This window comes from Hoplias malabaricus, chromosome X2, assembly GCF_029633855.1.
Source record: "Hoplias malabaricus isolate fHopMal1 chromosome X2, fHopMal1.hap1, whole genome shotgun sequence".
NCBI lineage: Eukaryota > Metazoa > Chordata > Actinopteri > Characiformes > Erythrinidae > Hoplias > Hoplias malabaricus.
The window spans coordinates 39,597,499-39,625,486 of record NC_089819.1 but is presented as its reverse complement, the minus strand read 5'-3'; the positions used below and the strand labels follow the sequence as shown (position 1 = coordinate 39,625,486).

The 27,988-nt window shown below is 37.0% G+C and overlaps 2 protein-coding genes across 3 annotated transcripts; one reads left to right on the top strand and one right to left on the bottom strand.

Moving 5' to 3' along the window:
* Positions 1-582: 582 nt before the first annotated feature.
* LOC136676891 (N-sulphoglucosamine sulphohydrolase-like) lies at positions 583-10,338 on the bottom strand. The gene is made up of 7 exons (XM_066654172.1): positions 10,104-10,338; positions 9,254-9,414; positions 8,676-8,781; positions 8,020-8,348; positions 6,501-6,582; positions 4,162-4,365; positions 583-1,921 (listed from the first exon to the last, which is right to left on the bottom strand). Exons 1-7 carry the CDS (start codon positions 10,192-10,194, stop codon positions 1,362-1,364), a joined length of 1,533 nt encoding a protein of 510 aa, XP_066510269.1. The 5' UTR covers positions 10,195-10,338; the 3' UTR covers positions 583-1,361.
* Positions 10,339-10,784: 446 nt separating this feature from the next.
* Positions 10,785-24,419, top strand: LOC136676890 (sodium-independent sulfate anion transporter-like). Of its 2 annotated transcripts, none has more exons than XM_066654171.1 (17): positions 10,785-10,916; positions 11,639-11,782; positions 12,204-12,613; positions 13,804-13,936; positions 14,630-14,715; positions 15,321-15,400; positions 15,501-15,643; positions 16,105-16,283; positions 16,513-16,585; positions 17,208-17,258; positions 18,400-18,460; positions 18,742-18,797; positions 19,923-20,063; positions 20,167-20,294; positions 20,935-21,034; positions 22,108-22,241; positions 22,695-24,419. In XM_066654171.1, exons 3-17 carry the CDS (start codon positions 12,383-12,385, stop codon positions 22,800-22,802), a joined length of 1,704 nt encoding a protein of 567 aa, XP_066510268.1. In that variant the 5' UTR covers positions 10,785-10,916; positions 11,639-11,782; positions 12,204-12,382; the 3' UTR covers positions 22,803-24,419. The 2 variants fall into 2 exon arrangements, with proteins under 2 accessions (XP_066510268.1, XP_066510267.1); XM_066654170.1 differs by having other exon boundaries at positions 13,744-13,936.
* Positions 24,420-27,988: the final 3,569 nt, after the last annotated feature.

Sequence of the window (27,988 nt, the reverse complement as noted above, 5' to 3'; positions counted from 1 at the left end):
ACATAAACCTCTGGCCTCAAAAAATCTTCATAAAATTACAAGTAATGTTACTGTATATAGATGTTTATACACATACATCAAGAGTATATAAAGTGTTCATGTTGATGTATATTCATTAGTGTTAAACATGAGCATGAATCACTGTAATATAATAAACTTTAAGTAGAACCATTGAGAAATAGATCAATTGTACAGCTGAATATGAAAGGGTTTGAAGAGTCTTGTAAACCAGCAGAGTTAACCACAGAAACTCAGGCTTTGAAAATGACCATCAGAAAATCAGTGCTGCTATGTTAAAAAGGGCCTCGCTATGATGTGATTATGGATGTGATTTTCTCACATTCATAACTTTTCCAGGAAAAAAATCACAACATTAATAGGTGAAAAAGAAGTAATGAGTCACGCACTTGGAGCTGGAAGTGGGGCATAATACAGTTTGCTTCGATTGAGATGTGGTCAGTGGTCACATCTGGCCAAAATGTAGCCTGTTAACATTCACAGTAGATATGGTCACATTAGACTGATGGACTTCTTTCTGAGGCCAAAGGAAATCCAGTCACACAACATGAATGAAATGACTTTATTGTTTGTACACTATACAGCCAAATATCTGTGGATTCTTCTGGAATGTATGGTGTTAATCTGATTTTCCCCATTCACTGCAGTAGAAGCTTCTACTCTTCTGGGAAATATTTACACTAGATATTGAACATTTCTGTTTAGTGATGACATTCGATCACAAAAATATAGAGGATTAGTTCTGCATCCCAAACATACTCCAACTCATCACAAAAATATTCTATGGAGCTCCAAAACTCCAGAGGACAGTGTTCTAATACCATATAGTCCAATACCGGTAGGATTTTTAACCCTCTAGCAAACACTTGAATTTAAATTTGTGGTGATAATAGAGCATCTCATTTCATGTTTTCAATTAAACCTATATACATTGGCTTATCATGCAAACCAATTTTAACCTATACCATTGTACACAACAGATGATTGTTAAAGTATCTGAATTACTAGATGTAAGTGGTGTTAAACATTTGGGCAAACAATATGTAATTTAAAAAAAAAATCAAGAATAAATTTGTAATTTGTATTATACAAAAATAATTTTTAAAAAAAGTTGAAAAATATCTTTGATTAGAATACAGCATGTCAAAATCAAAATCAACAGCATTTTGAAAGCAAACTGAAGATGAAAATCTTCAGTTTCTAGTCAGAAGTGTTTTATTTTTATCATGTAGATATGTTCTTAATATATTGATGTGGCAAAAAATATCAGCTTTTGAATATGTTGGTTTATCACAGAGTGTGACAGCGGCTATTTCCAAAAATAACATTCCTTCTTAAGTCCTTTAAAGACCATTGTAGAGGGGTCTACACTGTGGCTGGAGTTTGGCTTCAAGTACAGCGTCCGGTTCACAAACCCAAGGGTCTTCGGTCAGCCACTGCCACTTAAGCAGCTGGCCTTTTAGAACGTCCAGAATGGGGCCGTAAGAGGGGTCCTGTGCTAGGTTCTTCTGTTCCTTGGGGTCAGAGCGGGTGTCATAGAGTTCCCAGCGTTCCCTGTAATAGTAGTCCCTGAGGGTCTTGAACCAGCCTGTGGTCTGTCCTCCTTGTGTCCGGTTCAAGAGATCCTGGAAGCTGGGTGAGATGTAGAGGTCCTGGTCGATGGGGAAGGGCATGCGGTAGTGCAGATTGTGGAGCAGCCGGTACTGACTCTTGTGGATAGAGCGCATGGGGTAGTACATGGTGGCCTCATGGAGATTCTGGCTGGAAAAGACCATGTCCCAGGATGGCTCTGAGATCAGAGAAGGGAGAAGGGAGCGTCCTGTCAGCTGCACCTGAGACCGGCCATTCAAAATGTAGGATGGATATGGTACAGAGAACCAGTCCAGGATAGTAGGAGTGATGTCTGGGATGAGGAGAAAGAAACAGCAATGAGGTACTGGCTACAGCTTAATATAAAGGACACAGTTCCACTGAGATAAAGCACTGAACAGTGCCTCTTGAGGAACGTTTCTTAAATGTGTATGTGTGTGTGTGTGTGTGTGTGAATAAGTGGGATATAAGCCAATTCTATGAGCTGGTTCAATTAGTTTTGCCCACCAGAATGTAAAAAAGGAAATTTGTTAAAAAAAAAGAAAAGAAAAGACAATGCTGCCCTCAAGTAGGTTCACTGAAAAAACGAATAACTTTAGAGGGGAGTGATACCACCTGAAATATACTACACCCTGCTTCATACACATCATAACAGCAGCTGCAGAAAATTAAGTACCTAATAACTGATAACCAACACCATCTGTAAAAATATATGAGACAGTTTTCTTTGTCCAAGTTTATAAATAGCAATGGGTGGTGCAGCTTCAGAAACCACATGAGACTACTGAACAGCTTCACACTGTCTGCAGTGTGACAATACAGGTAGTGAGTTTGAACAATACTAATTTATTTAGACATGTAGTTTTGGTTTGAAATAAATTTAGACACTTAGTGACTAAGATCATCAAAAATTGCTAGCTTACGATGAACAATTCGTTTAACATAAAGTAATCCTGAACCTTATCAGATTTTTTTTTTACTAGCACTGCTTACTTGTTCAGTGTTAGCGGTGAAGCTAACGTTTCTCAGTGTAAGCATACATTTAAATTGACAAATACAGCCTAACAAATGGAAGAAATGTTTTAGTGACTGCTTGATTTTAAACAGCAAATCAATATCATTTCAGGCTTGACAAAATAATTCACACGTTTCTTCGTTCCAAGGGCTCGTTGGAGTAAGGAGGCTGGTGTTTGACTGTACTGAAAGATATTGTTGCCCATGCTATTAGCTCAAAGACTCCACCTAGCATTAAGCACTGAAAATTTGCTTTGGATAACGTCTCTGGTTTAAAAAAGAAAACCTCTCTATGTCACGCCAGTAAGAATATTACCTCGCAAACTGAGAGCAAATGGCCCCACCTAGTGCTCAGATACGGCGGTGAACAAACCGAAACCATTGTTAGAACATAGGACTTATAATTAGGTTTGTCCCTACTGTACAGAGTAAAGCCTAATTTATTCATTGTTGCAAAAGTGAGATTTTGCCTTCCCCTTGCTACATATGGAAAGAGTTTTATATATGCCTACGCTAAATATCACATTTTTATCCATCTCTTACACAAAAAAAATTGTAAACTGGTAAATATATATATATATATACACATATACATGTATAAACCACATATATACATGTGTATCCGTTTGTGTGTGTGTGTCTCTATCAGTCATAGCCTCAAAACAAACACTACCACACCACCACCACATTAGAGTCACTTCAGTGCTGAGAATGATCCACGTCCCAAATATTTCTTGCTCTGTGGGGGTCCTGACCATTAAAAAGCTGTGAAAGGGGGCAAACAATGCATGCACTAGGTGGACTACCGTCTGTAATTGTAGACCTAAAAAGTGCTCCTGTATATTCAGTAGAGCTGAAAGAATGGAGACTGAGTGCACAAACAATGAAGTGGTCAAGAACAAAGAGGTGGATTCTGTGTGTGTGTGTGTGTGTGTGTGTGTGTGTGTGAGTGAGAGAGAGAGAGAGAGAAAATAATGCAAAGTTTACACTATATCCAATGAAATATTTACATAAAGTGTAGAAGTGTGCATTATTAATGCATACGATTGGGTAGAGTACACATGGGTGGAGCTCTTGAGCTCTGTGTATAGTCCACTCATTAAGTAAACAGTATTTAATTGTGTGTAATAAGCTTTGTGTAGACAACATTGTTATTATTATACAGTATGGATTGTGCAAATAGTGTTACTTGTGTGCAATATGCAGGTATACTCTAGACACAGCTCTGAACTGTGAGCTGGACCCACCACGACCATGAACTGGATAAGCATTTACAGACAATGAATTAATGAATGAATGGATGTGTAGTGTGCTCTTGAAATAATAAAAGTATTTTCCAGTGTTTTGTCATTTCGCCAAGAATATCATTATTGCCAAACAATCCTTGAAATATCATGATATTATTTATGGGTCATATTGCCCACCCCTAATTAGTACGTACCGTTTTATTATTATAATGCGTGATGTCAGCAACTTCAAAATCAGAAGATACACTGGATCAGCAGGTGGCCATATACTATGTGTGTGTTTGTATCTCACCCAGGAGGCTGACGTAGGCCTGGCTGCTCTGGCCCCAGCGTTGTGTGTGTTCAGGCGAGGACACCAGCAGCGGTTCAGCCACTCCAGAACCGTAAAGGTTGGTACGTCCATTAGGAAATGGAACTCCATTATCTGAGCTATAAATGACCAGAGTTTCATTCTCAAAGCCTGCGTCTCTCAGCTCCTGCAGCACTAGACCTATACCTGGAATAGGAGAAGGAAATAAACATGATTTTCTCATTTGAGTTTTAATTATATAGGAAAGTTGTTTCTTATCAAGAGTATTTTCTAATTCCAAGTTTGCCACACTCCTACTAGTAACCAACCCATTGGGGACAGAATCTCTAGGATCAGATCTGCTGACCAGAAATGTCTATAGCCCTACCTATGGTTTGCCCAGATTGTTTTGGCTGTCAGGACATAAAACTAGTAAAAACATGCACTATAATATAAACAGTGGACCAGACAGTGGCTAAGCTTCTATAATTTAAAGGGAACATATTATGAAGATAAATAATTGCATTAGCGCATTTACTTTGGGGTCTGGAGCTCCTACCAACTTCAAATTGTCAATTTTCTGTGCTCTGCCCAAGCCTGAAAATAATGCATAAAAAGTTGTTCTGATTATGCACAAACAGGATTCCAAAAAAGTTGGGACACTAAACAAATACTGAATAAAAACTTAATGCAATGATGTGGGGGTGTCGACATCTAATATTATGTTCAGAATTGAACACAAATCACAGATCAAAAGTTTAAACTGAGAGAATGTATCATTTTAAGGAAAAATATGTTGTTTCAAAATTTCATGGCGTCAACAAATCCCAAAAAAGTTGGGACAAGGCCATTTTTTACCACTGTGTGGCATCCCCCCCCTTCTTCTTACAACACTCAATAGACGTCTGGGGACAGAGAAGACCAGTTTCTCAAGTTTAGAAATAGGAATGCTCTCCCATTCATGTCTAATACAGGCCTCTAACTGTTCAATCGTCTTGGACCTTCTTTGTCGCACCTTCCTCTTTATGATGTGCCAAATGTTCTCTATAGGTGAAAGATCTGGACTGCAGGCTGGCCATTTCAGTACCCGGATCCTTCTGCTACATAGCCATGATGTTGTGATTGCTGCAGAATGTGGTTTGGCATTATCATGTTGAAAAATGCAGGGTCTTCCCTGAAAGAGATGACGTCTAGCTGGGAGCATATGTTGTTCTAGAACCTGAACATAGTTCTCTGCATTAATGGTGCCTTTCCAGACATGCAAGCTGCCCATGCCACAAGCACTCATGCAACCCCCTACCATCAGTGATGCAGGCTTCTGAACGGAGCGTTGATAACAACTTGGGTTATCCTTGTCCTCTCTGGTTCGGATGACATGGCGTCCCAGTGTTCCATAAAGAGCTTCAAATTGTGACTCGTCTGACCACAGAACAGTCTTCCATTTTGCCACACTCCAGTTTAAAAGACCCCTGGCCCAGTGCAAACGTTTGAGCTTGTGGAGCTTGCTTAGAAATGGCTTCCTCTTTGCACTGTAGAGTTTCAGCTGGCAACGGCGGATGGCACGGTGGATTGTGTTCACTGACAATGCTTTCCGGAAGTATTCCTTAGCCCATTCTGTTATTTCCTTGACAGTGGCATTCCTGTTTGAGGTGCAGTGACGTTTAAGGGCCTGGAGATCACGAGCATCCAGTAGAGTTTTATGGCCTTGACCCTTACGCACAGCAATTGTTCCAGATTCTCTGAATCTTTTGATGATATTATGCACGGTTGATGATGATAACTTAAACGTCTTTGCTATTTTACGCTGGGTAACACCATTCTGGTATTGCTGCACTATCTTTGTGCACAACAATGGTGGAATTGGTGATCCTCTTACCATTTTGGCTTCAGAGAGACACTGACACTCTGAGAAGCTCTTTTTATACTCAATCATGTTGTCAATTGACCTAATTAGTGTTAATTGGTCTTCCAGCTGTTTGTTATATGCCCAATTTCCTTTTTCCAGCCACTTATTGCTACTTGTCCCAACTTTTTTGGGATTTGTTGACACTGTGAAATTTTGAATCAATATATTTTTTCTTTAAAATGTTACATTTATTCAGATTAAACTTTTGATCTGTCATCTATGTTCTATTACGAATAAAATATTGACATTTGCCATCTCCACATCATTGCATTCAGTTTTTATTCACAATTTGTTTAGTGTCCCAACATTTTTGGAATCCGGTTTGTACTTTGCATTGCTTTTCTTTGAAAAGTGCTCTATAAATAAACTTGCCTTGCCTTATATACTGCAACATATGTCAAATGCAGAGACTCTCCAATCACAGTGTTGACCCTACCTTGGTCCAGTCTGCTGACAGTGGTGTACTGAGCTGCTATATCTGCTCTGGACACTGGAGTGTCTGGGACAAAATATGGCACCTGAGAAAACATCCAGACATCGAGGATCAAAACTTACACAAGATTACATCACACCTTTAAAAAGCTCCTACAATCAGAATGATACCCTAATTATAAAACAGACCCAAAATTACACATACATTTATGACAGCTTTACCATTATCATTTAAGCCTCTTAAGAGACTTTTTACTCAGTTAAGTCCTGGCCAATCTGTCTGTGGATGTACCCAATCACAATGTGATACCAAGTTAAAGGGTGAAGGGAACACACGTTTCAGTCATTGTGAAACTGTGGTATGCGTGCCACTGGTGGTATGTGAAGCAGCAAGTGGTGGTACGCCAGATGACCTCAAAATAGTTACTACTTAACTAAAGAATGAATTAATAACTGAAAATATGAAACTGAAAAATGTTCATGTGTAATAATAATAATAATAATGTTTCTCTGTTTTCATAATTAAGCTTTAATAAAATCAGTTTCTGTTAAAAAAAAACCCAACAACAACATGGTTTACAAATAAACGGTAGATCAGTAATCTCTAAGGAAAGGGCTGAGCAGCGTTCCCCCACTTCTTATTTCCAGGAAGGGAATGCAATCTTCCAGTATTTAGCATAATCCATAAATAGAGAGAACACTTAACTAAAGAAAAACGACGTGGCAGATCTTCGACATTTACTTACTGATACAAGTGTTTTCAACTATAGTCTATTAAAGCACATATTGAAATTAATCTCTCTTCATGATTTGATTTCTCTCAAAATGCTTATATCCCCAAAATTGTAGCTACATGTTCTCATGAATGTATAACTGTGTTCAAAACATACAGTTTAGGCCTAATTATTTGTATATGCTTTATAGTTTTTATAGTATTATTTTAGAACAATTTTGGGTAATGCATGCAAATTACAAATATTCAAGTAATTCATAGAATTCATAGGTGGTACTTGGGGTCTTTGATTTGATAATAGGTGGTACTTGGTCTAAAAAGTCTGAGAACCACCGCTCTAAGGCAAACGAAGCCAGCAATCACTTCTGAAACTTATGTCATTTGAGAGAGCACTAACCAATCATCATATTACATGTCCTCAGCATGCTTGGAGGAGATGATTATGGCACCAATTCTGTCCCCACAGCTGACACATATTCAGCCTGGCTAATATTATGCCATATTGTGTCATAAGATTGTATTAATTCCAAATGTCAATAGAGTTTTTGCTTTTAATAAACAATAATGATCCTCATTTTGGTTTATTTAATATCATTGGTATTGCTGAAGGAATTATAGCAAGACTTAGTTAGTTAACAAGCATGGTTTAATAACATTGTAATTATATTGCAACAACTCTGAAAATGGCAACAATTTGGTCATATGTGGGGATTTTCATTCAACCCTATCTCTAAAGAGAATGAAACATAGAGAAAAAAACAAAAAACAAAAAAAACAAATATCATCTCACCTTCACCTGTTCTGGTGTGTAATACTGTGGTTTCCAGTCTGGTATTCTCCCCATTCCACTTTCTCCATTCCCAAACTTCTCACAGAACGATCCATACTGAGGCTGAGAATGTCCACACCGGTGTGGGTCATGGAATGCCACATACAGAAAGAATGGCTTCTCTTCTCCTCCTCTTATTGCCTCTTTCTGTCCGTCCAGAAACTTCCGGACCAGAATTTTAATACGTGTGATGTTGCGTCCCACCTGCAGAACTGAGCTGTTCTCCTCGGTGAAGGCGAAATCAAAAGGATAAACAGGACCTGGGCCTACGTGTTTCTTCCCAATGATCCCTGACAGCATGAGAATGCATCTTTGAACTACTTTTCCATTCTCTTATACTACACCATATATCAAAAAAGACTAATGAATGAATTCAGCCATTTTAAGTTTCAGTCAGTTTGTATAATCTCTATAGAAATGTACTGACCAATAGAAAAGATTGCTCTGGAGCAGCTGCACATGAACCTAAGGTTGGTAATAAATTAGGACTTGCTCTGACAAGTCAAATCTAACATTCTGAGACTTATAACACACCTTAAGATGTAATCCTGAAGCTTAAAATGCTTATATTAAAGTTTATTAAAGGTAATGGTAAAGGCCAGTTTCTGTTTTCTCACCTGTGTGGATGTTGGCCTGCTTCAGCAAAAGGGGGAGGCTGCGTACTCCATCAAATGAATTAAAGTGATGCACCCCCTGATGAAGTCCATACATACCATTCTGGTGCTGGAGAACATTAAAAAAATACAAGATAAAATAAATAACTTTGGGCAATGTGAGCTTGTTTTTATCAAATTTCCCTGCAACTTTCAAGTGATAAAATTCTCTTAAATTATTACTCATACATTATAAGTCATTATTATGAGATGAAATATCTTTGAGATGCTAAGATAAACGCATTTCATATCATAATTAATCTGGTGGATGCTGGATTGTAGGTGGGAATGGGGGCTCACAAGGGTGTATCCCAGCATGTACCTCAGGTCATTTTGGGGGTTTGTGTTGTATTGTTAGATATGTGCGTGTGAGAGAATGTGTGTGTCTGTGTGGGTGTTTAATTCCTGACTACATGGGTCACCACATAAGGAAGTGTTAATAATGGATAAGCGTCTTAAAATTTTCGCAACTGAATTAATTTCTCCTGAGTGTTAATAGAAATAATAACCATGAATATTTTGTGTGTGTGTGTTAGTGTTACCTGTGGTAAGCCAGTGAGGATGGTGGAGCGGCTCGGTGAGCAGCTGCTTACAGATGCAAAAGCATTCTGAAAGATAACGCTGCGGTTGGCCAGGGCTCTGAGGTTTGGAGTCTGCACCACTGTGTTGTTATAGACCTCTGTCTCAAAACCAGCATCATCAGCTGCACACAAACAGAACAATCACAATTACTCTTAACATTAGCACTTTTAACACCAGCACTTAACTGCAGTCCTAGCGGAATAATTTCAATTGGCATTTTAGCTTGTTTATTATAATCTAAAGGACATTAAGCATGATAAAGTGAAATGCTTTGTGTCAGATGTTTTTTATACTTTTGGTTATAGTGGGAACCAGACATTTAAAGTGTCCATATTCTGTTGTATTTTCCTGCTAAGAAAGTCGCTTTTGATCTTTGTTCATCTAAATGAGCTCTGCTCTGACTAACTGCACTGTATTATACATAATTTTAAAAGCATTCTGGGCTCAAACACTATAACTTCAATGTGAATGGTTGGTGCTAAACTCCTTTAGGGTGATTTGGTGGATATGTATTGGTGTTTGAGACATCAAGTAAAACAAATCAAAAGTTGGACCTGCAAGTAACTGTACATTTTGTAAGAAGGTATTTGTATTTGTGAAACCCAGATCACTCAGACTTAGATCTGTATTACATCAGCATTTGATAAACTGGATTTCACACCAAACCACTTAATTATGTTATTTACACCATTTAATTACACAGGGAATTTAAATACATCAATGCATTATTAATACATTTTAGAGAAATATAAGACAAAAAAAGTTATTTTCCATAATCTACTTAATTACTGTAGAATTATTTATAGTTACCAATGATGAGGAGTACATTTCTTCTTTTGCTTTCCACCACAACACAGCACAGAAGGACGAAATGGAAGCCACTGAAATGTAAAAACTGCATCTTTTTTTTCTTTTCCCGCCTTTAAAAGTCACATAACACATTCCTTGCCACTGTATTTTCCTCACCGCCTTCTTTTATTGCATTTAAATCCATTTTATGTCTTTTGCAGATTCGTGAAAAGTCCATAGACAAACTAATCACTCGGAAAATCCTCCAGTGTTTCAATTTCAAATTCATCCCTACTCACTACATAGTGTTCTACGTAAGGTATAACATTTAATAATTCTACTCAAAAATTATTGCATTAGTTTTAAATGAGATAGTCGTAACGTTCCATCATTGCTTTAAAAATAGATATTTAATGCACTATTTTGGAGTAAAAGCTGTAATTTCCTGTCCTGCATAGTGCAGGATGTAGTGAGCATAGAGTTATTTGGGATATAACCAAACACGACTTCCGACATCTTGTCACATATGACTGCAGTCACATGGAGCGACTTCGCAACAAATTACCCAATTGTATGAGGGCACACTTATTTACATAACCAATGGCGTCGCGAAACTCGGTCGGTGAAGCCAATGAGTTTGCAGTATTCTAATTTAGCTCATGATTAATTCATATAGAAAGGATGTTGCGCTGCTAACGAAGGAAACCACTGGTATATCACAGGCAATCTGTGATTGTGTCTTTACCGTTTTAAAGATATATGTAAATATATTTTACATTTAATAATAACATATCACTGGAAAGCATTTAAAAACTGGTGTGAGAAGGCATAAAGGTTTGAAACCATTTTTACTTGGTTTATATATTGTCGCCTTCTGTGTGCTATCGTATGTTTACAGGTGAATAGACGTTTGTTTTATTTTACAGCTTGTTTTATACTCTATACAAAGTGCACTATAATGAGTAAGGATCGTTAGTCTATAACTTGTATGATTTTCTTGTTATAAAAGCTATATGAGCCATATGTAATCTGAACTAAGGAACTCTTTATTTCGCATAGTTACAGACTTTAAATATTATATTTGACTTTTGGCCCATTCAACTTGGCAAATTCCACAGTTATGAAGGTTGTCTTATTGACATCTTGTCTTCTTTTTTTATAAAATCATTAAAGGCTGTGATATCCGCTGGTACTAGCTACATTGCTCATGTTTATGTTTTCTGTAATAACATGTAGGTTAAAGATGCCCATATCCACCGCCATGTTTCGCAGTATTTTGAGAATCATAAACGTTACATTTCTTTAATCGTGAATTTTTTTCATCTGATTTGCCTAAATGGAAATTAATTGCAACAAGTAGTGTTCATTCTGCAAGTTAATCAGCTTCTTGAAGTTCTCAAGGATCAAAGATTTCCACTGTGTGGGTCATATGATCTTGGCATAACAATAATGGACTAGCCTGAAAGCTTTCTTCTAGGTTCAGAGTTATTATTATGCAACACAGAATATTATGTTTTCTGGTACTTATTTTCTTCAATATGTTTTCTTTCTTAAAGGATCCCCAGTGGCATGAAGATAAGACTGAGGATGGACTTGAAAACAAAGCCTTGTTTTTTGGGTTTCTTAACAACTTGAGTGTTCAAAAGAGCATAAAACACGTGGATCACAGACATCTCAACTGAGCAATGAATCAGCTAGAGGTTTATCTCTTCTCTCTCTCTCTCTCTCTCTCTCTCTCTCTCTCTCTCTCTCTCTCTCTCTCTCTCTCTCTCTCTATAAAGATCCTAAAGCTAGTATTATTTAATGCATGGTCAAATTACATGTGTTATTTATTTGCTGAATATAGCTATGTGAACAAACATCTATAGACACTATTTATAATCAGAGAATGTGGCAACCTTTAGTTGCACTCACGGCTGGTTTATGGAAAAGCAGGAAATACAATGGTTTTTTTTTTTAAACACATGCAAACTAATGAGCAGAAAAATACTTATTTCAATGTTATAGCTTATTTTCACTTAGAAAATCAACAAAGTATTACATTGTACACAATCTTTTGCACACAATCGAAGAAGTATGTAATTCTTACTTTTTCCATCCCCCTCCTCTGTTTTTTTGCAGTCATCTTCTCATGTGCATAAGTTGCTCCATCCTGGACAAAAAATGGAAGTAGAGCATCCTGGAAACCCAATGCTGAATTCAAAATAAATTATCTCAATCCCCTCGTTTCAGCTGTGTGTTTAAGCTGAGGAACTGCTAGCTCTATATCACCGGTGCTTCAACTGACTCTTGTTCTAAGGATGATGGAGCCCTTGTCCTCTGAGCCCACTTTGAGTCATCAGTCTCTAAGGGACAGACTAAGATCCCTCTGCTCCTTCTCCTCCCTCCGAGCCTGTGTTCCTATGCTCACCTGGCTGCCCAGGTATAACCTTACCTGGTTGAGGATGGACCTGCTGGCCGGGCTGACCGTGGGCCTGACTGTCGTCCCTCAAGGTCTTGCTTATGCTGAGATTGCCGGCTTACCTGTACAGGTAATGGGACATAGTGGATTTTTAAAATGGACTGTATGTACAGTTCATGTACAGGTCAGAATTAGGCTGGTTTAATGGGACTGGGGCAAAATTGACTTAAAAGTAATAGGTTACAAAAAGCTATCATATAAATATTTTTTACCCATGCATCACCTACATGTTTGAAGCTACAAACCTTCATTAATGCCTTTGTTCTCCAAGAGCTTTACTCTAAATCTTGCAATATGTACTGTGTGGTTTTAATAGCGTTCCACCACCTAAACGTTAGTGAGGCTATGTAATGATGTTGGATGTTTAAATCTGGATCAGAAACAATATTCTACCACAAACTGGTGGAGAGTCATCACTGACAATCGGCGCCTGAATTTTTTGATTCCTACAATCAATGTTGCACAGTAAAAAAATGTCATCCTGCTGCTTGAATTTTGTAGTTATCTGCCTCAGAGCAAGCACAGTTTTGAAGCTTAAAACTTTCTTCTTGCTTCTGTCTTTAAACCCACTTCACTTCCTGTCACGCTGGTTTCTGAAAATTATGTAGTCATCATGTTGCAGTCACACATCGGTTTTAACCTTTGTACTAAGTGGGTGAATATGGGTTTCAGTGGCATTGCATAAAGCAGTAATGTTGTTTTTAAGCAGTTGTTTTTAAGTAGGTCATGCTGCCTTCACTTTTACTTATATTATGGTTAGTGTTATTGTCCGCTACTCTTAAGTTGTCAGCAATCCACAACCAAAGTAACGTTAAAGGAGTAATCCACCGTTGTGAGCAAAGTGTACAGTGATGTGGAGTGTTTTGGTGTGAAGTGGCTGACTGAAGTGAAACTTATGGACACAGATTTCTGTACAATGGTAGCAGTGGAAGCAGGCATCTAAATGTCTACAACACAACACAACTTTAGCATATTCTCTCCACAACCATCAGTGATGTTCATTTGAGCAATCGCTGTGAAATATTCTGACTACATTGAACTGTTCTAAATTATTTATTTTCTTCAAAGATAAATTATATGGATACTTTCAAATTTGAATCCCCTTTTTTTTAAGCGATATGTGCATAATACATAAGGAGCTTGAAGCTAGGAGGTTTTACTGATTACATTTTTTTCATCTCTCTTTCTCTTTTTTCACAGTATGGCCTGTATTCAGCATTTATGGGCTGTTTTGTTTATTGCGTTTTCGGTACGTCAAAGGATATAACTCTGGGGCCAACAGCCATCATGTCTCTGCTGTGTTCTTTCTACATTGAGAGAGACCCGGTTTATGCAGTGATTCTGACACTTCTGTGTGGAATCATCCAGACATCCATGGCCCTTCTCAGACTGGGTGAGAGACAGGAAAATAAACCACTAATTTTACAATGTTTCTGAGTATTTCATAATGAGTCATTTCATAATGAGTCGTTCAGCATTTAGTCCTATTTATGAACTTAAAGAAATATTTGCATAATTTCTCAAGTAAAAGTCACTTAAATCATGGGATTCACTGTTTTTAAATGTGCAATTAATGTTTTTTGTCCTCTGTCCTCACATCTTATATATCATTTTTTATAAAAATCTTTTTTTATTATCTTCATATATATCATCCATATCCCCCACCTCCTAATAGGACTAACTACATTTAAATGTATTTTAAAAATGTAAAGTCAGTTAAATAAAAGCCACAGACAAGCATTAAAAATAAAAGCTTTGCAAAAAAGAACGCACACTAAAGAGGAAGTGTGGTCTATTTGAAATCACCACTTGTTTTGATTGTTTCCGGTGTGATTTCACAACTGCTGTGAAGCAACACACTCACTCACACTTAAACATTCCTAAACACAATTGCGCACACTTCCCAGTTCACCAACCATTCACATGACTGCTAGTCTGCTATATATTTCTAACAAACCCCTCAAACATAATAGAAAAAAATAATCAGTCAGATACTACAGCACCAACGTATACTATAATATATACCGTATATATTACCTAGCGTAGCTAAAGGTAGTCTTTTGAAGAAACTGTTGATGTTTTGCAGGTTTTCTGCTGAACTTTATTTCCTATCCTGTGATAAAAGGCTTTACCTGCGCAGCTGCAGTTACCATTGGCTTCGGACAGGTCAAGGTGAGTGACCACAGGGAAATTACATCCTAGTTAATATAACAAAGTAGTATCATAAATTAATTCTATTTACATTTATGTTCTATTTAATTCAAGTAATCCTTCATATTAATCTACATAAATCAGCTGTAATTACTAGTGCTGTCAAACTTAATCAATCAAACTAAATTAATCATTAATTAATAATATGCTAGGTTAAACATTCAAATATCTGTGGAAGTCCAGGCTGAAGACCAGTCACATAATTAGTACATATTTGTTCAAATACAGCTTTTGAATGGCTTTTAAAGTGAAGAGATATTTTTATTTTTATAGACATTTTATTTCATCCACTTATCTGTCACCAAATGCGCTGCATTAAATAGAAAATTATTCCTTATGGTCAAAATTGAACTGCTTAAAACAAATATGATTTATCATGAAACACTAGACAGATTAAAAAGGTAAGGGTTGAAGAGCACTAGTAATTACACCTAATTAATTAATTAATTAAAAAAATTAATTTGGATAAAAAATTACAATAGCAACTCCTGGCATCTCCTTTGTTGTGTCACTGATATTGTTTGTAATAGTAACTGTAAATGGTGTCTGTATATTTTTGTGTGTAGAATATATTGGGTCTGAAGGGCATACCACAGCAGTTTATGCTTCAGGTTTATTACACCTTCCACAGAATACCTGAGGCCAGGTGAGCTCTTGGACACATGTTTAATCTCTAAAAAATGAGTACATATGTGTGTTTGTTTATTGGTTTGTTTGACATTTTACGTGCTTTCCTCCATCCACAGAGCTGGAGATGTGATTCTGGGTCTGTCTTGTCTGTTTTTTCTTTTCATGATGACAATGATGAAGAGGAGTCTAGGCTCAGATGAAGAAAACCCATCGCTTTTGGTGAGGGCCTCCAGGGGCATTGTATGGAGTTTAGCCACCAGTGAGTACACACTTTTCCCCTGGGGAGATCTTTATGTCATGGTGTGGTTCTCTAGGGGGAGGGATCCTGAGTGTTTGGTCTTATATCATGAATTTAGTCCCCTGGTGATGCCACAGCCATCCATAACTGGGACTCCCAGAGATCCTAAATCAACCTCTGACTTTTGGGTGGGTAGGATGGCTCTCCCTCATCTCTCAGCACCATGCTAGCCAAAACAGGCACCTTTTAACCGACTTGGATAGATAATGTTCTCCTGCTAGCTAGTTTGTGATAGAAGAAAATGCTTCTCAGCAGATCAAATCTGTTGTATAATTTGCTGTGATTATTTTGTTTAATGTCATTTAACAATAAATAAAGCATCTGCAAAGCATGTATCTACTATCTAAATTTCTGTCTATACATTTTTTTTTATTTGTAAGGCATTATGTTATTATTATGACATATCTTTTCTATGTCCACAGCTCGAAATGCTCTGGTTGTCATAGTGGCGACCTGTGTTGCATACTCTGCAGAGGTCATGGGTTACCATATATTTACCCTGACAGGGAAAACTGCTAAAGGCCTGCCTCCATTCTCTCCTCCACAGTTTTCAGAGATAACAACCAATGGAACAAGTGTGTCCTTCACTGAGATTGTACTGGTCAGTCTACCATCAACACATCACTTTTACACAGTGTACAATATAATTCAGAGGATCCAGTGACTTTCATTGGACAAATATATGTAATAACCAGGTTATCTGATTTAGAACAAATTCTTTTATAGAGAATTCAGTTTAGATCTAGAATTTGTTATATGGGTGTGTTGCTGTCTACGGAATTATTACATGACTTCACTCCTGTGACTTGACTGACCATTTTTGTTATCAGGATTTAGGAGGTGGTCTTGCTGTCATACCACTAATGGGAGTGTTGGAAAGCATTGCTATTGCTAAAGCATTTGGTAAGAATTGATCTTTTAATTCCATGACCTGGGTGGCACAGTGGTGCAGCATGTAGTGTCGCAGTCACACAGCTCCAGGGACCTGGAGGTTGTGGGTTTGGGTCCCGCTCAGGGTGACTGTCTGTGAGGAGGTTTGTTCTCCCTGTGTCCGTGTGGGTTTACTCCCACGGTCCAAAACACACGTTGGTAGGTGGATTGGAAAAAGTGTCTGTAGGTGTGAATGTGAGTGAATGTATGAGTGTGTGTTGCCCTGTGAAGGACTGGCGCCCCCTTCAGGGTGTATTCCCACTCTGCGCCCAATTATTCCAGGTAGGCTCTGGACCCTCCGTGACCCTGAACTGAATGAGCTGACACAGAATCACCAGGTGCAAAGAATGAACAGCACACTAACACACATTTGCACAGCCAATCCACCTAACGTGTGTTGTTGAATTTTGGGAGGGAACCCACACAGACACAGGGAGAACACACCAAACTCCACACACCTAACTCCTCATGCAATAAAAAAAAAACACCTGAAGTGGGGCTTGAATCCACAACCCCAGGACCATGGGGACATATGACATGAATAACTTTCTACTTTTCTTTTCACCAATATACACAGCCTCTCTTTGTTTTTCAGGCAGTCAAAATAATTACCACATTAATGCCAACCAGGAGTTTTTTGCAATTGGTGAGTATTCTTTTAACCTGTTCTATTAGCATGCTGCTCCAATACCTGTGTATATATAGTTCAGCATTAATGGTGCCATTACAGGTGTGCAATTCAGCTGTGCCATGTGCACTAATGCACCCCTATAACACATAATTTCTTTTGAACTATGCACTGCTGATAGCCCTTTTCCTGTTAAGCTTGAAGGATGCAGCTGCTAAAATTGTTTAAAATTATTTATATATTTTTGTTTGTTGATCCTTAGGACACTTTTCCTCCATGCCTCAGACCCATCTGGTTTCTTTTTTGAATTTGCATTTGTGGATGCAGTGATGAACTGCGTTCACAGGATATGGTTCCAGTGAGCCCATGCTGTTATTTATACTAAAGATTTGTGTGTGTGTAATGTAGTGCCATCAGAGGGCCTTTAGACCAAAGCCATCAAATATAGATTTTTGGCCTTGTCCTTTGCATTCAGATATTTCTATCAATTCTCTAAACCTTTTGGTAATATTATTTACAATAGATGATTAAAATCCCCAAGTTTATTGCTGTTTTATGTTGGACGATGTCATTCTTGAAATGTTGCACTATTTGCCCATGCAAATAGTCTTTCCCAGAGTGGTGAATGCCTCCCAATCTTTAATTCTGAAAGACTCAGGCTCTTTCAAATGCTCTGCTTATACCCAGTCATGTTACCTGTTGCTAAATTGTCTAATTATATTTGCAGTGATCCACCAAGTTATTTTTTGGAAACTGTACAAATTTTCCAGGCTTGTTGCCTGTGCCTCACATTGCCCATCATGAAACATGTTGCTATCAAATTCAAAATGAGCATATCCATTTCAGCAGTTATTCTTCTCAGTATCTACATTTATCTACACAAATTATAATTATATTTAATTTATATTTTGCAAAGTGTCTGAATATTTTTGATATATAATTATATATTATTACATGTGTAGATATAAATTCCAGTGTGAATAGACTTACATGCTTCATAACTACTGCATAATATTCAACTGTTGATCTGAGTATCCACAAATCAGCCATGATCTTGACTCTTTCTAATGGTGCAAACTCAATGAATGCCTTAATTTTGTGTAATTATTGGTCTCTGGGCTGTAGTGCAATCTCAATGAGCTATTGTGTGTTTCTGCAGGTCTTACCAACATCCTAGGCTCCTTCTTCTCAGCATATCCTGTCACTGGAAGCTTTGGAAGGTGAGAGTCTTGTAATACAATGATAGTTTGGGGAAAAAATACCATTACATGGTTAAGTTTTTGTAAGAGTAGTTACTTGATTTTTGTCAAAAATGTTTAAACACATTTTTTTATTTATTCCATAACTATTGCATTAATTTCAGGCCTTAACACACAGCCAACACATGCCCCACTTCTGTGTGTGTGTGTGTGTGTCGTTAAGTCTGTGAATAAATGTGCAAACTAATATGCTGATGTAATTCATTTGGGGGAACCTGATTCTTCTGTTTATTTCTATTTAGAACTGCTGTAAACTCTCAGACTGGAGTGTGTACACCTGCAGGTGGAATATTCACAGGTAAACACACACAGACACACACACACACACACACACACACACACACACACACCCGAAATTAATTTTTAAATATGTGCAGTGGAACATTTTGCTGAATTTCAAAAACACTGTTCATGCTAATATTTGTCCTAACATGAGTAAAAGGAAGGCATATAAAGCATATTTCATCATTTATAAAGTACCACAAGTTGTGTTTACACAGCAGGAAAATGTGAACCAAATAATTTTCTTAATGTGTGACACAAATGTGTCATGTGTGGTTGTGTGAACAGCAAAACACGCATGTAATCTGACTTCTTTAATTCAGTTTTGGGCCACTTTATGTGGTACTGACATGTGCTATACAAAGCCGATTTAAGACAACGTGCCTCAGTCTGTGCAGTCAGATTAGTATTCATGCAACCTTTACATCAAAACTTCTGGCAATTCCTCAAAATTTCATGCTATCAGGAGGGAAAGATTGACAACAGCAATCTGTGTACATTTGTCCAAAGCATTTTTATTTCGGGTTAGGAATGGAAACAGCCCCCTCCAGGGTGTGTTCCTGTCTTGCGCCCAATGATTCTGGGTAGACGCCGGACCCACTGTGACCCTGAACTGGATAAGCGGTTACAGATAATGAATGAATGAATGATGAATGGAAACGGATCAGAAAAGCATATTGGATTTCTAAAAAATATTTAAATTGTGAAATTTAAAAATGTGTAAAATTATTCAAACATTATTATTCCAGGTTCCTGTCACCTATTTTCATGAACATTGGCTTTAATCATTTTTAAGAAAAAAATTAAGCCTAATCTTAGTGAAAAAGGCACATGGCAGGGAAAACAGTACTGAAGCATGATCAAAATGTTAAAGAGGACATGAACATAGGAGAACTGGCACATGGGGCAGTTTAGGAGTGTGATATGTTCAGACTGATGCCAGATATACGTTACATTACAAAGAGGATGCTATTGTGCTTAACATCACTGACACTCTGTGTGACAATCTGATTTAAGGTGATTGAACTTTAAGCCTGTGAGTAGCTTCACATCTAAAATGTTTTAATTCTCTCTCTCTCTCTCTCTCTCTCTCTCTCTCTCTCTCTCTCTCTCTCTCTCTCTCTCTCTCTCTCTCTCTCAGGTGTGGTGGTGTTATTATCGCTGGCATTCCTTATGCCTGTGTTTTTCTTCATTCCAAAAGCTTCTCTGGCTGCTGTTATAATTTGTGCAGTTTCTCCGATGATTGACTGCACAGTTTTGCTGCAGATCTGGAGAGTCTGTAGTAAGTTAATTTACTCTTTACCCTTTTTTCCTGGTTATCTTTGTTGACATTATATTGTTTCACATTCTGCTTCCTCGTATTACTCTTTCTCTTTCTCTCTCAGAGCTGGATGTTATGCCATTTCTGGTAACGTTCTTGCTGTGTTTCTGGGAGGTGCAGTATGGCATTGTGGCAGGTGTAATTTGTTCAGGGTTGATGCTGCTTTATTGCCTTGCCACACCTCAGCTGAAGGTATATAAGAATAATCAAAAACATATGGTGGAATTCAGATAAAAATGAATAAAGTAATAATAATATAAATACATTGGATTTATAAAGGTTATAGGCAAGAGAAGATGGATCTCTAAGTTTATATTTACATATGGAGTGATACCTGGATAGTCTTGAGTTGATAGAGAGTTCTAGGGAAGAATTACATTATAAATTACAATTAGAACTGTTTAACCCTATAAACTGTAATGATGTGAATATGTCTTGCTTTTTTAACCACAGTATAAGTCTTAAAAACTTATACAATAGCTTCATAGTAACCACTGATTAATACTGAACAATAATTTATTGAATTAGTAATTTACAGCACTAGCGTTTCACAAATATTTACAGTGATATCTGAATAATTCATAATGGTAACTGAATAATTCACAGTAGTTACTAAATCATTTATAGTAAATACTCAGTAGTGTTGAATACTTCTATTTATTTTATTTAATTCATTAGGTTATGCTTTGAATGATTTCATCCCTGAGTAATTTATGATAGATTATAGTAAGTTCTAACATTCCATACTTTAATGTAGTCAAAACAGGAAGTACACCTTTAACACTCCTAACACATATTTATCTTTATCTTGCCCATTTTACATGGTACTCAGATTTCTGATCACGGGGTGATTGTGATGGAGCTGAATAGTGGGCTACATTTTCCTGCCATACAGCACCTCAGAAGTGTACTTGACAAATATGCACTACAAGGTGAGAAATACACACACACACACACACACATATAAACCTATATTCAATTGAATACACTACAAAGACAATATATTTGATGTTTAAACGGATAAACTTTATTGTTTTTTTGCAAATATTCACTCATTTTGATTTTGAGGGGCAACAAAAGACTGGGAAAGTTGAGGAATGCTAAAAAAAACACCTGTTTGGAACATTCCACGGGTGAACAGGTTAGTTGGAAACAGGTGAGTGTCACGATTGGGTATAAAGGGAGGATCCCTATCTACAAGTGGAATTTAAAACTATATCATGCAAAGCGAAAGCCATATATCAACAGCACCCAGAAACGCTGCCGGCCCGAGCTCATCTGAGATGGACTGACGCAAAGTGGAAAAGTGTCCTGTAGTCTGACGAGTCCACATTTCAAAGTGTTTTGAAAATCATGGACATGATTTCCAAAAAAAAAGACTCAGGCCAAAGAGGAAAAGGACTGTCCGGATTATTATCAGCTAAAGTTCAAAAGCCAGCATCTCTGATGGTAGTGCTGAAATTAATGCTGAAAGATACAGGTTTTGGAGCAACATATGTTTCCATCTAAGCAGCGTCTTTTTCAGGGATGTCCCTGCTTATTTCAGCAAGAGAATGCCAAGCCACATTCTGTATGTGTTACAACAGCATGACTTCATAGTAAAAGAGTGCGGGTACTAGACTGGCCTGCCTGCAGCCCAGACCTGTCTCCCATTGAAAATTTGTGGCGCAATATGAAGTGCAAAATACGACAACGGAGACCCGGACAGTTGAGTAACTGAAGTTGTACGTTAAGCAAGAAGGGGAAAAATTCCACCTAAAATTGGCCTCAAATTCAAAATGTGTAATATTTGCAAAAAATTGAATTGTATTAAACTGAATAAAGGTTGAAAAGGATTGAAAAAATCATCGTATTCTGGTTTTATTTATATTTTACACAGTGTCCCAACTTCATTGGAATTGGGGTTGTGTGTATGTGTGTGTGTGTATCTTAGCTCTTGGCTTCTGATCACATACCAGTAACTTATGTAATAATAGTTTGTTTGTTTGTTCTGACTCACTCTCAGTTTATACTCCACGGTGTGTGGTATTGGACTGTAATCACGTCAGTTGTATTGATTACACTGTAGTGACTGAACTGAAGGATGTGCTGAAGCAGTTCAAACTACACAATGTCTCACTAGTCTTCACTGGACTAAAGGTAAAAATCTAATTAAATCTAAATCTAATTATTCTGATAATATTTTGAACCCTAAAGATAAGAGAAAGCTTATGCTGTAAATATATATATATATATATATATATATATATATATATATATATATATATATATATATATATATATATATATATATAATTTTTTTTAAGTATTGCAACACAAGAAAATATAGAACATCCAGAAAAAGTACTAGTAAATTAATGAGCAACAGTAAAATGTTTTATTTTCTAATATGTTCAGATATATATCAATAGGAATCATGCATTAATTTGTTCAGAAGTCTGTTTTCTATTGGGTGTTCTTTTCTTACCACTTAGACATTGAATAAAACATGAACTGCAGTTTGAACAGGGGTGCCAGAACATTTGCAGCTGACTAAACATGTCTTGTGTGTATTTCCTTTTTTTTTTTTTCTTTTTTTTTTGTTCCCCCCAGCCCTCTGTGTTGGAGGTGTTTTTAGCTGCTAAAATCCCTGGCTTCAGACAAAGAGATACTGTGGCGGCTGGTCTACAGACACTGACCAATAATCCCCACAATGACTGACCCTTCAAAAAAATCAGAACGGGCCTTTGAGCGACCAAATCTTCTCTAAATATTTCCAGCAAGTCATTTATATTATTTTCAGACAGGAATAAACCTGTCTTTCCACCTACAAATGAATACACTGGGTAATCTACAGCTCATTCCTTGGATATTTATCTATATGGGACCATATGGTTTCATTTTCCCAGTTCTGTTTCTAAATTGTAGTCTGTGCAAATTTCAGCCACTTATTTTATGTCCCCTAATAACACAATGCTACAAAGTTGGAAGACTGAAGTCATCATAAGCTCCAATGTCTTGTTTCAAAATCTCATTTATTTACATTACGTCAATGTAGCATTTGGATGAAAACACTAACAACCAATTTGGTTACATCAACTAAAATATCTTGTCTAGCATCAGTATGAGTAATGGACTAGAGGGAGCAAGGATGGTTAGGGATGGCTGTGGCACCACCCAAAACCCATATCTCCTGACAATGAGGACAAGTCTTAGATGATTTCATTATTCTACAGTCTTAAATCAAATGGCTTTTTTGCACAAAATCATGGTGTGGTCGGTATTCTGATTGTTCCTGTTTTATTTTTGTAACTGGTTTGAAATTAATCACTTGACTGCACATGACAACCAAGTAATAAGCCTTGATGATATAAAATAAAAAAGATGTGACATTTATTTTTGTACTATAAATGGCTGCTATATTTTCATGTTGTTATGGTTGCATGACTCCAGGACATTTGCCTCCACAATACTCCAGACCAATTCCTGTTAAGCTATTGGGCTGTATTTTCATGGCTGTGATCCTGCAGTAAACTTTCCTAACTCCACATCGTGGTAGTTGTTTGAGGCACATGTACAGTTTTGGCCACAATTGCATTGTGTGCATAATGCCATGCACCCCCACCCAGGGCTTGAGTGGTCAAAGAGAAGGGAGGAGACGGGGTGGTGATGGGTGCAATGTTGTTCAACAAGTGGATAAAGTGAGAGTGAAGGGGTATAAATAGAGCGGTGGAGAGGTGATTGGGGCTTGGTCTGGCTCCCAAAACTACATCACATTGTGACTTCACTTGTTGACACCAACATATAACGCTAAACACATCACAGGATTACTGTCTAAATACCTTTTAGGAAGAAATTATGAAATATTTTGCTTTATCAAAATTGCACTGTTCTTTATCAGTGCTTTAAAAACATAAACGTAAACTCTTATACTGTGTTTAAAAGTGTGTGTTTTATACTTGCCAAAGATTACAAGAAATGTGATATTCCTCATCGAAAACTGAAATCCGAAAAAACGCACTGTTCAAACAAGAAGCATCAGTTCATTCCTGCTGTGGAACTGTTGTAGAGAGAAACTCTAACAAAAGTTACTGAAAAATAAAAACCGTGTGCCTTATTCATGAAATATTCTTAAAACAACAACATTTTATAGCAAAGATATTTATGAATGATTTCTAATTGGGAAGTCTTTGGAAGTAGCATTTTTTTTGTGTGTGTGTAAAATTAACATTATTCGCTTTTAAAACTTTGTTAACTTTCTCTCTTGTTCTGACTATGTCTGGGGTATAAAAAACTGATACTTTTTTCTTTTCACTACACTCGAATTTTCTGCATGGTACTCACATGTTATTACTCTTTACAATAAAATCAGAAACTCAAAGACACTAACAAATTGAATTATATGTTTTCATTTCATGGTTCGTAATTTGTAAGATATGTTGTCCTAATTTTAAAATGAATCATTTGCAGACGGAAAACTTTAAACATTTATAATGTATCAGTATCGAAGATTATGTACTAAATTTACACACCCAATTTCCATTATAAATTTGGGTAGCTATGGAAAATGTAATTTAGAACAAAATACAATTAGCGGCAAATAATTTAAACCATATTTAAATGAAAATTGTACAAAGTCAACATTTCAAATGTTGAAAGGGAGAATTTTTGTTGTTTTCTGAAAGTTTTTTGCTCATTTACATATTTTATTTTTTATAATAAAACAATTCTTTAAACTGAGGATACTGAAATGGTATTCCTTTTTTTGGTTGATACAACACTTCAGCTGCTCCAAATTACAGGTCTCAATTTCAATGTTTTCAGTGCGTCTGAACAATTTTAGCACCTCTCTTACTCTGAGACAGCATATTGCCTTGCTAAAATAAGCAAGGACTTACAAAGGAAAAGGTCTGGATGGCATCATAGTGCTTAAAAACCTGTGTATATATATATATATATATATATATAATGCACCCCCATAACATCGCCAAAGCTGGTTTTTGATCTGTGCTCATAGCAAGCCAGATGGTCCCTCCTCTCTTTATCTCGGGGTATGTAGTATCCATGATTTCCCTAAAGAATTTCACAAAGAATTTCACATAAGCTCTGTCTCAGAGAAAGTGACGCTATTTCTGGATAATGTTTATATATAGTTTGTGCTTATCATGATAGAAGTCTAATTTGCATTTCAAGATGCAACGATGAACTATGTTCACAGACAATGATTCTCCAAAGTGTTTCTGATCCCATGCAGTGATTTCCACTATAGAATCATGTCTGTTTTTAATGCATTGTGACCTGAGGGCCTGAGAATTGGGCCTTGTTTATTGAACATAGAGTTTTCTTAGATTGTCTAAATCTTGTAATATAAACAAATATGGTAAATGTAATGTAAATCCCCTAGTTCTTTGGTATTTTATGTTGAGAAAGGCAATTCTTGAATTCTTCTGATATTTGCCCATGCAGTCGTTTTCCAAAAATTGCTAAATGTGAGAGGGAACATACTAACTGAAATTTCTCAGACAGTTCCAACATCTAAAACACTTGGTTATTCATTTTAAATCCCACATGTGGCCCCACAAGATCCATCTATAAATAGACACTACTGTTATTTTGCATTTTGCCAACAGATGGCATAATGGATGTGTCATTGGCTGTTTATAGACATTTTGACTAAACACAATAGTTTGAGCTACTATGTATTTTAATTTAGGGGAATTTTATTTTATTATTATATCAAAATATCTTCATGTCAAAAACCATGTGTCTGATCAGAAATATCCAGAGTAACTATATACATAAACAATGACAGGCGTAAATAAACATAATAACAGAATGTATATCTACACATGGATGCATGACCTGTTACAAACCAGGTTTTCAGGCTTTGTGAAGGGTGACCTTCAGTTCCTTGTCAACATCTTCAAGACAAGCTCTATATTTTATGAGAAGTGACAACTAAACAAAGGATTGTTCTATTCTGAATTACAAGGCTAGGAGTTTAGTAAAATAAATGAGCAAAGCACGCAGAACCTGAGCCTGTGACACATGCATAATAAAGCAAAGGTTAATCTACAAAACTTGCTGTGGAACCTGTCAGATTGGTTATGCTATCAGTGCTAGAATGGATCAGTTCTACTGTAAAAATAACACTTTTTACATGTACCCCAGCAAGATTACATAATAACATTTATCATATATATTGGGCTCTCCATACAGGATGCTGTAGTTTCTGCAGCCTACACTTTGTGTCCTTCAGCATGACTGAGATCATCTTCAATTATGAGTCTCTTGGTATATTGAACCCTAAGTTCAGCTCTCTGTGTGACCAGTTTGAAATCAGAGCTTCAAGGTGGCATAGTCTGCAGACTACAAGAAACTTCATTTACAACTCCAAGGACAACTATTAATAGAAAAGCAGGATATCACCATACTTTAGTGGATACCCAAGTGGGGACAGTGGTCAAATTACATTTTAACTAAACTGCTAACTAAAGAATGATCCTACAGAGAACACATTTCAATACAAAAAAAGTATATATATATATATATTCTTCCTATTTTATACTGCATACTTCACCGTATATGACAGTACTTTACTCCAAAACTACATGATATTAAAGCCATAACCTTTCTGAGACCCAAAAAGACACAGTAGATCACATGGCTTGAAATGAACAAAGCATGACCTTTTTCAAATCAGTTTGAATTTGAACCGGAGCTCACATATAGATATTCACTGGCACTCTTACATTTCAACGATTTACTGCATGACGCTATGAGGTGCAAGACTGCATGGTGTGTACTGAGCCATGACCCTGTGGGAGTTTGAGCTGAGAGCTGAAGCCAGAGCTGAACAGCTTTTCTCCATGAGATCGTATGTCTCCTATATCTTGAATCACCATAATCAGTAAATATATTGAGCTGACCTAGTATGCATACACAAATTACTATATGTAAAGGTGATTTAGGTCTTGATTGGATATTGAATTGATTATCAATTTTTGTATGAATAAGGATGCATATACTGTCTCGACTTGTTAGTGTGATGACATAAAGCCTTGGTTTACTGCAGTGCAATTGTTGTGAAAACTGTCTCCTTTCTGAGTAAGCAAAAACTTTGAGACGAATTGGTCTCTATGAAGATGCCCAGATTAAAGTGGAGCAGGTCCAAGTGTCTACTTACCATAGTTTTTCTCACTGTGGGATAAGTTGTCATTCATTTTTCAGGAAAAACACTGTTGGGTTTTGCAAGGGTAAATATCTCCTTATTGACTAGCCTAAAAGTAATAGATTTTATATTTTCTAATGAAGCTTCTTATGATAAAAGGCAGAGAAATGTGTGTGAAGTGTCTATAAACTTCATCATCATCATCATCATCATCTTCTTCTTGTTCTTCTTCTTTTTCTTCTTCTATTTCTTGGTGCTTAATCCATTTCAGGGAAATTGGGGGCAACAAGGCAAACAAAGAAGCCCCAGCAACATCCACCATCTTCTCATGTGGAGTCCTTAGGTGCTCCCAGGACAGCCTGGAGATTTAATCCCTCCAGTGGGTTCAGGGAGCATTCCTAATTATACCTCCAGCTGGAGGTGTCCGTGTGCATCCTTATTAGATGCTCAAACCAGCTCATCTGGCTCCTCTGAACACGAAGAAGCAGTGCTTCTACTCTGAGCTCTTACTGGACTGCAGAGCTCCTCACTCAATCCTGGAGAGTGTACCCAAAAACCCACCAGGGAAGCCTCATTTTGGCCATTTATATCTGCGATATTGTACTTTCAGCCATTACACAACACTTGTTACCATAGTGGAGGGTGTGGGCATAGACTGACTACTAAATTTAGAGCTTGGCTTTATGGCTCAACTCCCTCTTTAACACTATGGTCCGGTGCAAAACACATACAGAGT

Coding starts and splice junctions, on each gene's coding strand:
- LOC136676891 (XM_066654172.1), bottom strand. CDS start 10,194: ATGCAGTTTTTACATTTCAGTGGCTTCCATTTCGTCCTTCTGTGCTGT. Junction 9,415..10,103: donor AAATGTACTCCTCATCATTG/GTAACTATAAAT, acceptor GTTTGTGTGCAG/CTGATGATGCTGGTTTTGAG. Junction 6,583..8,019: donor ACACACCAGAACAGGTGAAG/GTGAGATGATAT, acceptor ATGTTTTCTCAG/GTGCCATATTTTGTCCCAGA.
- LOC136676890 (XM_066654170.1), top strand. CDS start 12,383: ATGATGGAGCCCTTGTCCTCTGAGCCCACTTTGAGTCATCAGTCTCTA. Junction 12,614..13,743: donor TTGCCGGCTTACCTGTACAG/GTAATGGGACAT, acceptor CTTTTTTCACAG/TATGGCCTGTATTCAGCATT. Junction 13,937..14,629: donor CATGGCCCTTCTCAGACTGG/GTGAGAGACAGG, acceptor GATGTTTTGCAG/GTTTTCTGCTGAACTTTATT.